General features: G+C 40.3%; 1 protein-coding gene across 1 annotated transcript; it reads left to right on the top strand.

Annotated features, from left to right (window-relative positions):
- The first annotated feature begins 9,448 nt into the window (after positions 1 to 9,448).
- LOC110869423 (N66 matrix protein-like) lies at positions 9,449 to 10,114 on the top strand. Its single transcript, XM_022118678.1, has 2 exons — positions 9,449 to 9,650; positions 9,891 to 10,114. Exons 1-2 carry the CDS (start codon positions 9,449 to 9,451, stop codon positions 10,112 to 10,114), a joined length of 426 nt encoding a protein of 141 aa, XP_021974370.1.
- The last annotated feature ends 1,988 nt before the right edge of the window (positions 10,115 to 12,102 follow it).

Below are 12,102 nucleotides of genomic sequence, written 5' to 3' on the forward strand. Positions count from 1 at the left end.
CGAAAACCACATCTCAACGAAAACACCTTGGGGATTTCGGCCCAAGTGTTTTCGCCCATAGCGATTTCGGTGTTTTTTGGCCCAGAATGATTTCGCCATAGGGGTTTTCGTCCAAGATGTGTTTTCGTCGCCTGATGTGATTTCGCTAATTAGTGTTTTCGCCTTGCATGCATGTGTTTTCGCCGTGAGTCTGACACGTTAGCTCTGTTAGTTTATTATGTCTGTTAAGTTTGTTAACGTTGCTAAACACGTCAACTATGTTAAGAATGTTGACTAGGTTATGTTAACTGTGCTGTGCGTGCCAACTATGTTAAGTATGTTAATTCTGATTAACTCAGTTAAACTTATCATGTCTGTAAATTGATAATTCATGTTAGGTTAGACTGAGAATTCAATTACGTGAAGCATGAGTGTGGGAAATTGAATAACTGTTTACGTGTTACTTGATGTTAATTATCCAGTATACTTAGTGACTTGAATTGAATGTTCAGCTTCACCAACATGAAATGACTGTATACACATGCATATCTAGGCTTTGATTGATTGTTTGCGAGCACATAGTTTAGCATACCGAGCAAACCAAGGTGAGTTCACACTCTTACCAAGGCATGGGATTCCCGGTGGGTAGGGAATGGGATGGAAGAAACGGGATTGAACAATTACTTGTACTTACACGGTAACTAGACTATATGCCATCGTCCTCGGATGCGAAGGACCCAAACGTAAAAACTATGTATACGTGTAACTTATCACTGTCCTCAGGTTGCGAAGGACACTTACGTAAAACCTACGTAAACTTATACTCACTACTGCCTCGGGTTGTGAAGGGCACCTACGTAAAACCTACGTAACCCCCGCATACCACTGTCCTCGGGATAAGAAGGACACTTACGTAAAACCTACGTAAACCTCATACGTACTAATGTTCTTGGGTTAAGAAGAGCACTTATGGTTATCTCTAGTCTAGTACATACGCACATGGGAAGCCCCCACTAAATGAACATACAATTGACTTAGTTAATACCGCATGGTGATGCAACGAACTTACTATTGCAAACATACTTACTGTGAACTCGCTCAACTAGTTGTTGACTCTCTGTTACATGCCTTGCAGGTCGTTAGGTACACATGGAGCTTGCACTGGGAGGCGCGGTCGTTGTGGACAAGGATCGTGAACGTTTTGTTAAACATTATGTCATTTCATACTTATACTTATGATTGGGTTTACTTTTATGCTTCCGCTAAACATTGAACTATTACTTATGCTTCGAACACCTTTCATATTGGTTTGGTTGAATTACATTTACTTATTATACATTGTTCAATATGATTGGTGGCTTGGTCCTGGTCGGTCACGCTCCCAAGCGGTGATACTCCGCGGGTGGATTTTGGGGGTGTGACACTGTGCATGCTGATCATGCACCTTTTGCTACTCACATAGACCCTCGTTTTGTGGACACCCATAATGGGTGGATCGAGGAGGATGACTACCCTCCGTATGTGATACCAGTCACTCCCCCTACCGCACCTGTTACTGCACCACTAGATATCCTATTTTTCCACCCACCCACATCTGATACCCATCGTACCTATCTTCCGATTACCTTCCTCCAGGACATTCCTCCGCCACGACCTGCGGAGGGATCGTCGAGGCAGCCTTTTGGCCACGTACCATTTATGTCAGGAGATGGCCAGTTTATACCACAGGTTCCTTATCCTGGTTTTGTTCCACCCATGTCGTCTACTGTACCTGTCACGTGTTAGTTTCCCCATACTACTTTACCGTTTACATCTACCCCACACACTACTTATCCAGTTTCAGCTCCGATGGGCGAGCCATTTCGATGGTCATCGCCCCATGTTATGCCATTATCTAACCCTTATCACCCATTTCACGTCGGATACACTACAGAGGACATACTTACGTCATTGCAGCTATAGCAGGACGCCCTGAGTCGACGTATTCAGGAGTTGGAGAGAGCTCCACGTCCTCCATGCCACTGCCAGACCCCGTTTGCAGCACCACACGCTCCTATTCCATCACTCCCTGATTAAGATATTCATTTCCTTCCTCTTGACCAGCAGGTTGCTTACCTGTTGCGTTTCACCTATGCTCTTAAGGAGGACTTGGTGCATTTGCGCCGGTTGCTTTTATCTCACTTTCCACCTCCTCCGCCGCCATCAGCATAGCTACTTTTGGTCTATTGCAGGTAGTGATTACTTTTGATGAGAAGATAGCGATTGAGCCGTACTATACAGCATTTTGAAGACCACATTTTGACATCATGACTTTGGATATTTGATTTTTGCTTGTTGTATTTGTCTAGACAGTTCAGACAAGGGCATTGTGACCCTTACTCTCTTTTGGGTTGTACGATACATTTGGAAAAACTTGTAAACATTGTATTGTGGTCTTGATTATATAAAAGCTCAGTCGCAGTATTCTCATTACATGCTTTGTTAAATTATTTGTTTTATGATGATAACACGAGATGTTATGTGGATGATGAATGTTACTATATATGCATGTTTATTATACTTACTATGACCTGACCAACATAAAACATCTTTCAGAAGATGCCCCCACAACTCGATGTACGCATGCCTACTACCCAGGCGGAACTCCAAGGGATAATTGCCGCAGCTATAGCGCAGTACGCGGCCTCCCAAAATGACACAAGTACCTCCAACAACAACAACAACAACCCTCCAAATGGGTGTATGATGTGGGTTAAAATACACATATTTTCCCCGTGTAAATTGTATAAATTTTGTATAGTTTTTATTTGTTTTATTTAGTTTTTAGTATTATATTACATCATTTGGTGTTTTGGCAGGTCCTGGTACAAATGGAGTAAAAACGAATAATATGGAAATGACCAGCCAGTTGGGCAGAGTGGGGTGCCAGTGACCGAATTAAAATTGCGGCTATTTTCATTAGTTGGGTCGGGGCCACTATCTCCACTTTATAAGGTGGATGACCAAATTGATTAAATTGAGGGTTGTTTAAAAATAGTGCAGGTAACTTGAGGGACTATATGTAGCAAATTTCTTAAAGTTGCAATTAATTGTCATTCATGTTATGACAAAGAAAGAAAAAAGAAACAGATTACTTGGTGAATGTATAGTAGAGCAAGACAAAGTCCATCTTAACTAAAGTAATCTACTAAAGGACGTGGCCCATATTGATTTTCGAGATCCATTCGTTGAAGCCCATTCATAGAACAATTATATTTGGATTATAAGATACATCATCAGGGGAATTGGACGGCAGCGAGAGGAGACGAAACAGCAACATCAGACGGCTGTAAAAAAGACAGGCCACGACAGAAAGGAAAAAGAAAAAAGCCGCGATCAAGGTTCAAGTTTGAGATCAATAATCGGGTCGGTTCGCGAACGAATTAGTTTGATTTTTATATATTTATTTTAGTCGAACTCATTAACATGATTTGTTATTTATTTGAGACCTGTTTATTTTTCTTGCATATGATTGTTGGCTAAACTTTTTATGGTTGCCTGGGGTTGATGAACTAGACGATTTGTTTGAATGAATAACTTTTGGTTTTGAATGAATGTGATGATTTACATGATATAATTTTTGAACCCGATTCTAATTATTTGTGTGTTGGTTTTGATTGGTTTGATAATATATTTGTTAGTTTCATTGCTCTAGATGCTTAGAAATATACTTTAGAGCCGGGAGTCAGTCTAGGTTGTAACCTTTCAGTTTAGACCTTGAAGGTGAGAAATCTAATCCAAGTTTAATAATTATTAAAACCAATTAATTAAAACGTGCAATCTCTTCTAGAGGTGAGAAATCTAATCTAGAATTGCTAGGTTATTAGCTGGGCGTTGTTTGACAGTTTGGGTGGCCGATAACTCGGGTTCATCTGTTTATTCGCGTCTAGAGTTTCCTAGGGTCTCGGTGTTCCTAGTTATTTCTGCTTCATAATTTGAGGGGTTTAGTAATAAATTACTTAATACCTGATAGTTGTGGGATTTGGTGGTCGATAACTCGAGTCAGTCCATTTTAGCACTTCATCACTTGTCATACTGTCAGGTTCGGTTTACCTTCCGGGGGTTTATCGGGTTAGGCAGAGTCTTCATTCTGAACTAAGGTTAGGATTTTATTCATGAGTCTAGGGATTCTTGCCTAGGTAACCTATTTTTCCCATACTTGAGTTTCAGTCCAGTCTCTAGTTGTCTGTGCTTGCTGCTGTTTGGTCGTCTATATATTTAAATTGCTTTTTAGTTTAAAAATATTTTTCTCAAATCCAAAACAATTAAAGCCAGTTAAGTAATTAGTTGAGTCAGAGTCTAGTTTAGCGTCGCTAGTGTCTCGTGGGTTCGATACTCGGACTTCATTAGGATTTACTACGTACGATAGGTACACTTGCCTGTCAGTGGTCTAGCATTTAGAGAGTCTTAGTTTATAAATTTAAAACTAGGGTGTCTAGATTAGGTTTAGTTTTTATTAGACCATAATTTGCACATCAAGTTTTGGCGCCGTTGCCGGGGACACTTAGGCGATTGCGTTTAGCTTTGACTGATCTTATTTGTTTAATTGGTCTTATTTGTAATTTGAGTCTTAGGGTTTGAGTTCTAGAGTTTGTGTCTAGTAGTAGTGTGTCTAGTCTTTATTTTTGTAAATATTTTTTATTAGATAGCTTGTTTTTTTTTTCTTCTTTCTTCTATCTACTTTGTGTTGTTTTTGCTACTCTCTTCATGGCAGGTTATCATAGCGAGTACCCTCCCTATGTTTGGGCGTTCGTGGAATCATGTCAAATATTCGCTCAGATAACGACAACAGCACAGGACCAAGGAGATCCAAGGTTTCCCGAAATGTTCACTATTCTTCAGCGAATGATCGAGACACTGAGTCAAATGATTAAGGAAAGCATGAATCAGCATGTGGATCTAAGGTGTCAACACTGTGGTGGACCGCACTGGTTTGAAGATTGTCTAGTTCACATGAATCAGAAGAAAAATCAAAGTACAATGTGGTTTACATGGGATGATTCCTATGCTGATAATATTGGCTTTGAGAGCTATGAAGGAGTGAAAGAAATAGAAGTTGAGGAAGAACATGTTAAAGAAGAGCTTCTCGGTGATCTAGAGTTGTCAGGTTTAGAATTGGAGACGACAATGGACGATTCAGTCCCACCCCCGGTTCAACAGGACGTAACGCCTAATTGGTATTCCACGCCATGGTATTATGGTCCTGAACCCACTGATGACGACTTTTGGAATGATGATGAGGGGGAAGACATGGATGAGCCACTGGACAAGATGGAGGATGAGAAGGAGCATGTACCATCTTGGGAGGAGGAGTTTGGTGATGAATTGGTAGGATTGCCAAATCTTGACGATGAAGAATTTGACCCGGTTGGTGATCTAGCATATCTAGAGACATTACTTGAAGAGACGCCAACCATGGAGATCAAACAAATACCAAACGTAGAAGCAGATAAAGTGGCTGAAGAGTTGGATAGCTGGCCCGTAGAGAAGTTAGTAGTTGGATTGCCAATCACACCAACAAAATCATGGGAGAAGGCGAGAAGAAGCTTGGATCAACACATTATGAGGATTCAGAGATGGTGCAAACGGAAGCTTAAGGCAACACTAAAGTGCAGAGACAACCATCTTCCTCGTTACATGCATCATATCAGGTTTGATCGAGGTAAATTTAAATTTTGGTGGGTTGACCCGTTTGAATGTCTTAAAATATTTTCTAGTTTCATCATTAATTTCTTAATAAACAATGATGAACAATTAAAACTAAACGGGTTGGATAGAGGTTGAATAAAGGAGAAACCTCCTGATTAAATTCAAGTGTGGGGAGGTTTCATAGTGTTTGTATAGAGTTGTAGTTTTTGTATATTGAGTCTAGATTAGTATCGTTTGAGTCGTTTCTTTTAGAGTCGGTACTGCTTTGGTTTTGCTTGTTTTTGTCTATGCAGGTTTGAATTGTATCACCCGTACTCAATCTCCATTCGGGTGATTTCGGAGCTGTACACCAATTTCAAGGAATTTACCAAGTGTACCAGTCAGTGTCAGAGCCGATCGCGACCGAAATGCTATACGATCGAGCTGGATTGGACGAGAGATTTGGAGCTTACGCATCATAAAACCAGCTAAGTCCTTTCCAATTTGCCCTTTGTTTTTTATTTCTTATTTATTTTAGTTTTTTTTAGTCGGTTTCCATCCTACATTGAGGGCAATGTAAAGTTTAAGTGTGGGGATGGGAAACTATCGTTTAGTGTCTAGTTAGTGAGTCGTTTGAGTCATAGAATTTGAAAAATACAAAAAAATAAAAAAAATTTAAAAATAAAAAAAATGTTGAAAAAATTAAAAAATTTAAAAATAAAAAAAAAAATTGAAAAAAATTAAAAAAATGTCTTTTGAATAAAGAAGTTTGCAAAATTAATACGGAAAATGATAGAAAAGATGGGTTTTTGTTCGGGTTCAAATAATGATAATATGAGATTAATTAAGCCGAGCTTGTGTCTAGTTTGGGATATGTGAATAGGCCCGGTTTGGTTTTAGGTCCCTTTGAGTTAATATTACCTTAATTGTCGGTCTACTAGTGGGTTTTCACCTGGGAGATATGAGAAATTGAAACCGCCAATAAGAGTATAAAGAACACCGTTATAAGTTAAAACCGTTAGAATTTTTAATCATGAAAAGAAAAGGAAAAAATAGAAAAAAAAGTGAGCTAGAAACTGAATGAAAGTAGCGCAGGCCTATGTAATCTTGGTTGGGGATAGCGACTCTACAGCCGGAATGCCTCTGGGATGTGTGAAATCGAACTTGCAAATAAAAAGTACCGAAGCCTAAGTAATCCGAGTTGGGGATAGCGACTTTACAGCCGGAATGCCTCTGGGTTAGGGAAAGCAACGTCTACGCTCATTAAAAAAAATGAAAAGAAAAAAAATAACGCTGAAAAAAAAGAAAAAATTTGATTTTAAATTCTTTTGGTTTTGATATAAGACGGTTGGGAATTGGTTCAGTGATCGTTCCTTTTGTTCTATAAGCTTGAGGCGGGATTAGGTGGACCGTAGCTTCTAGCGTGAGACCCTAGGTAGATTGACCGCACTTGAACTAAATTTGCATGATAAGGGGCTTAGAACTGAGTTTGGGTTTAAAGGGACAAACATATTTGCAATCGTGGCTAACACAAGTATTGATCTTAACAAGTATAAATAAGCTTTTGACCGAGTATTTATCCATCTCTGATTCCGTATGCATAGATTCTTTTTCAGGGACGAAAAAGGTTTAAGTGTGGTGATATTTGATGTGGGTTAAAATACACATATTTTCCCCGTGTAAATTGTATAAATTTTGTATAGTTTTTATTTGTTTTATTTAGTTTTTAGTATTATATTACATCATTTGGTGTTTTGGCAGGTCCTGGTACAAATGGAGTAAAAACGAATAATATGGAAATGACCAGCCAGTTGGGCAGAGTGGGGTGCCAGTGACCGAATTAAAATTGCGGCTATTTTCATTAGTTGGGTCGGGGCCACTATCTCCACTTTATAAGGTGGATGACCAAATTGATTAAATTGAGGGTTGTTTAAAAATAGTGCAGGTAACTTGAGGGACTATATGTAGCAAATTTCTTAAAGTTGCAATTAATTGTCATTCATGTTATGACAAAGAAAGAAAAAAGAAACAGATTACTTGGTGAATGTATAGTAGAGCAAGACAAAGTCCATCTTAACTAAAGTAATCTACTAAAGGACGTGGCCCATATTGATTTTCGAGATCCATTCGTTGAAGCCCATTCATAGAACAATTATATTTGGATTATAAGATACATCATCAGGGGAATTGGACGGCAGCGAGAGGAGACGAAACAGCAACATCAGACGGCTGTAAAAAAGACAGGCCACGACAGAAAGGAAAAAGAAAAAAGCCGCGATCAAGGTTCAAGTTTGAGATCAATAATCGGGTCGGTTCGCGAACGAATTAGTTTGATTTTTATATATTTATTTTAGTCGAACTCATTAACATGATTTGTTATTTATTTGAGACCTGTTTATTTTTCTTGCATATGATTGTTGGCTAAACTTTTTATGGTTGCCTGGGGTTGATGAACTAGACGATTTGTTTGAATGAATAACTTTTGGTTTTGAATGAATGTGATGATTTACATGATATAATTTTTGAACCCGATTCTAATTATTTGTGTGTTGGTTTTGATTGGTTTGATAATATATTTGTTAGTTTCATTGCTCTAGATGCTTAGAAATATACTTTAGAGCCGGGAGTCAGTCTAGGTTGTAACCTTTCAGTTTAGACCTTGAAGGTGAGAAATCTAATCCAAGTTTAATAATTATTAAAACCAATTAATTAAAACGTGCAATCTCTTCTAGAGGTGAGAAATCTAATCTAGAATTGCTAGGTTATTAGCTGGGCGTTGTTTGACAGTTTGGGTGGCCGATAACTCGGGTTCATCTGTTTATTCGCGTCTAGAGTTTCCTAGGGTCTCGGTGTTCCTAGTTATTTCTGCTTCATAATTTGAGGGGTTTAGTAATAAATTACTTAATACCTGATAGTTGTGGGATTTGGTGGTCGATAACTCGAGTCAGTCCATTTTAGCACTTCATCACTTGTCATACTGTCAGGTTCGGTTTACCTTCCGGGGGTTTATCGGGTTAGGCAGAGTCTTCATTCTGAACTAAGGTTAGGATTTTATTCATGAGTCTAGGGATTCTTGCCTAGGTAACCTATTTTTCCCATACTTGAGTTTCAGTCCAGTCTCTAGTTGTCTGTGCTTGCTGCTGTTTGGTCGTCTATATATTTAAATTGCTTTTTAGTTTAAAAATATTTTTCTCAAATCCAAAACAATTAAAGCCAGTTAAGTAATTAGTTGAGTCAGAGTCTAGTTTAGCGTCGCTAGTGTCTCGTGGGTTCGATACTCGGACTTCATTAGGATTTACTACGTACGATAGGTACACTTGCCTGTCAGTGGTCTAGCATTTAGAGAGTCTTAGTTTATAAATTTAAAACTAGGGTGTCTAGATTAGGTTTAGTTTTTATTAGACCATAATTTGCACATCAGTGTACTTTCAAGCAATTCATAGATTGCAAGCCGCTAAACTTTGTTGGCACCGGAGGTGCCGTGGATTTTACCCGTTGGACTGAAAAGACTGAAACGACAATAAGAATGAGCAAATGTGCGCCGGGACAACAAGTTACATACAACTCTGGGCTTTTTACTGATGGTGCCCTATCATGGTGGAATCTCCAAGTTCAAACCTTAGGAGAGGCTGCAGCATACGCTATGACTTGGACCGAACTGAAAGTGCTAATGCGAAAGAAGTATTGCTCCAGAGCTGAAATCCAGAAACTGGAAACAGAATTTTGGAACTTAAAGATGGAAGGCCCAAAAATCGCTGAGTATGTTTAAAGGTTCCATGATCTGTCCCATGGGGTGCCATACATGGTCACGCCCGAATTCAAGTGCGTGGAACGCTTCATCTGGGGGTTAGCACCTCAGATTATGAGCATGGTTACAACGTCAAAACCGGAAACCATTACTGAAGCCATCGATCTGAGCATATCATTGACTGAAGAAGCCAACAGGCTAAACAAGTTTTCTAATGGTGATCAGAAAAAGAAGGAGACTCGTGTGGAGTCGTCTGGTGAAAACAAACGGAAATATTCCAACTTCAAGCAAGGAACCAGCAGCGTGAGCAAGAAGGGTGAATTAAACACTCCGGCCAGGGCCAAAACCGGTGTCGAAAGCAAAGGGAAGGGTTACATGGGCGCTTTGCCCAAATGTGACATATGCCTGTACCGTCACTCGGGTCAGTGCAGGTTGAGGAAATGCGAGTCTTGTGGTATGGAGGGCCATTCGAAGAATACTTGCTGGGTTGGCACAGGTGCTGGTCGTGGAAACAATGGTCATAGGGGTTTTGGTAACAACAATCGCGGTGGGAACGGAAATGGGAACCGCAATGGTGGAAACGGTAATCGAGGAAATGTTGGAAACCAAACTGGGAATCGGGGAGCAAACAATGCTCAAGGTGGTAATAGGAATGGCCGAGGGCCAGGATGCTTCAACTGTGTAGACGTCGGGCAATTTAAGAGGGAATGCCAAAACTGAATCAGGCGCAAGGCAGAGTCTTTAACATCGGCGCAAGGGAAGCACGCCAGGATCCAAACGTTGTCACTGGTACGTTCGCTATAAATCAACACTTTGCATCTGTTCTGTTTGATACTGGTGCCGACTATAGCTTTGTATCGTTAGAATTTAAGAATATGCTTGGGTTAACTGCTCGTAATTTAGACATTCCATACTCGATCGAATTGGCTAATGGAAAGCTATCGAAACAAATGAAGTCATCAGAGGATGCGTGATCGAATTGGGAGAACACGAGTTCACTTTGGATCTACTGCAAGTCAAATTGGGAAGCTTCGACGTGGTAGTAGGGATGGATTGGTTGTCTAGCAACAAAGCCAAGGTGGTTTGTCACGAAAAGACCATTCGCATCCCAATGGCCGATGGAGAGACGATTGTAGTTCATGGAGAAAAGCGCAATATGCCATTGAGGATCATTAGCTGCTTGAAAGCTAGGAAGTGTTTGAAGAAAGGATGCGTTGCCTTCTTGGCACATATCGTTGATAAGGAAGCCGCTGAACCAAAGATCGAAGACATTCCAATCGTAAAGGAATATCCCGAAGTCTTCCCAGAAGACTTGCCAGGATTGCCGCCTCCAAGACAAGTCGAATTTCACATTGACTTAGTTCCAGGCGTCGCGCCTGTGGCTAAGGCACCTTATCGACTTGCACCTTCAGAAATGCAGGAGTTGTCGACACAACTTCAAGAGCTGTTAGACAGGGGGGTTCATCAGACCAAGCTTCTCACCTTGGGGAGCTCCAGTTTTGTTTGTTAAGAAGAAAGATGGTAGTTTTCGCATGTGTATCGACTACCGGGAACTGAACAAGTTGACAATCAAGAATAGATATCCGTTGCCAAGGATCGATAACCTGTTCGATCAACTACAAGGTTCAAGTTTCTACTCAAAGATCGATCTACGATCAGGTTACCATCAACTGAGGATACAAGAGGAAAGTATTCCCAAGACTGCTTTTAGAACTCGATATGGACATTACGAGTTCCTGGTTATGCCGTTTGGGCTAACAAACGCACCAGCAGTTTTCATGGACTTGATGAACAGAGTCTGCAAGCCGTACCTCGACAAGTTCGTAATCATATTCATTGATGATATTTTGATCTACTCGAAGACTAAGGATGAGCATGAATAGCATTTAAGAGCTATTTTGGAGCTACTTAAAAAGGAGAAGTTGTATGCCAAGTTCTCGAAGTGCGAGTTCTGGTTACACGAAGTCCAATTTATTGGACATGTGGTTAATGGAAATGGAATCCATGTGGATCCTACAAAGATTGAAGCAATCAAGAGTTGGGAGACTCCAAAGACGCCAACCGAGATTCGACAGTTCTTATGGTTGGCTGGTTATTATCGAAGGTTCATTGAGGATTTCTCTAAAATCGCTCAACCTCTGACTGCACTCACACAGAAAGACAAGAAGTTTTATAGGGGTGACAAGCAAGAAGAAGCGTTTCAATTGTTGAAAAACAAGCTTTGTGACGCACCGATTTTAGTTCTACCCGAAGGCACGGACGACTTCGTGGTATATTGTGACGCCTCGTGTCAGGGTTTAGGCTGCGTGTTGATGCAGCGACAGAAAGTTATAGCCTATGCTTCGCGCCAGCTAAAGGTACACGAGAAAAACTATACCACACATGACTTGGAGTTAGGCGCGGTGGTATTTACGCTGAAGATCTGGCGACATTATTTTTATGGCACGAGATGTACAATCTTCACTGATCACAAAAGCCTACAGCACATATTTAATCAAAAAGAGCTCAACATGAGGCAAAGACGCTGAGTTGAACTATTGAACGATTACGATTGTGAAATCAAGTATCATCCAGGGAAGGCGAATGTGGTCGCCGATGCCTTGAGTCGAAAGGAAAGGATTAAGCCCATAAAGGTTAGGGATTTGGAAATGATTGTCCCGACAGACCTCTCATTGCGCATTTGTGCCGCGCAGAGAGAAGCGCTCAAA

The sequence above is a fragment of the Helianthus annuus genome, chromosome 8 (assembly GCF_002127325.2).
Source record: "Helianthus annuus cultivar XRQ/B chromosome 8, HanXRQr2.0-SUNRISE, whole genome shotgun sequence".
Taxonomy (NCBI): Eukaryota; Viridiplantae; Streptophyta; class Magnoliopsida; order Asterales; family Asteraceae; genus Helianthus; species Helianthus annuus.

Coding starts and splice junctions, on each gene's coding strand:
- LOC110869423 (XM_022118678.1), top strand. CDS start 9,449: ATGGTCACGCCCGAATTCAAGTGCGTGGAACGCTTCATCTGGGGGTTA. Junction 9,651..9,890: donor GACTCGTGTGGAGTCGTCTG/GTGAAAACAAAC, acceptor GGGTTGGCACAG/GTGCTGGTCGTGGAAACAAT.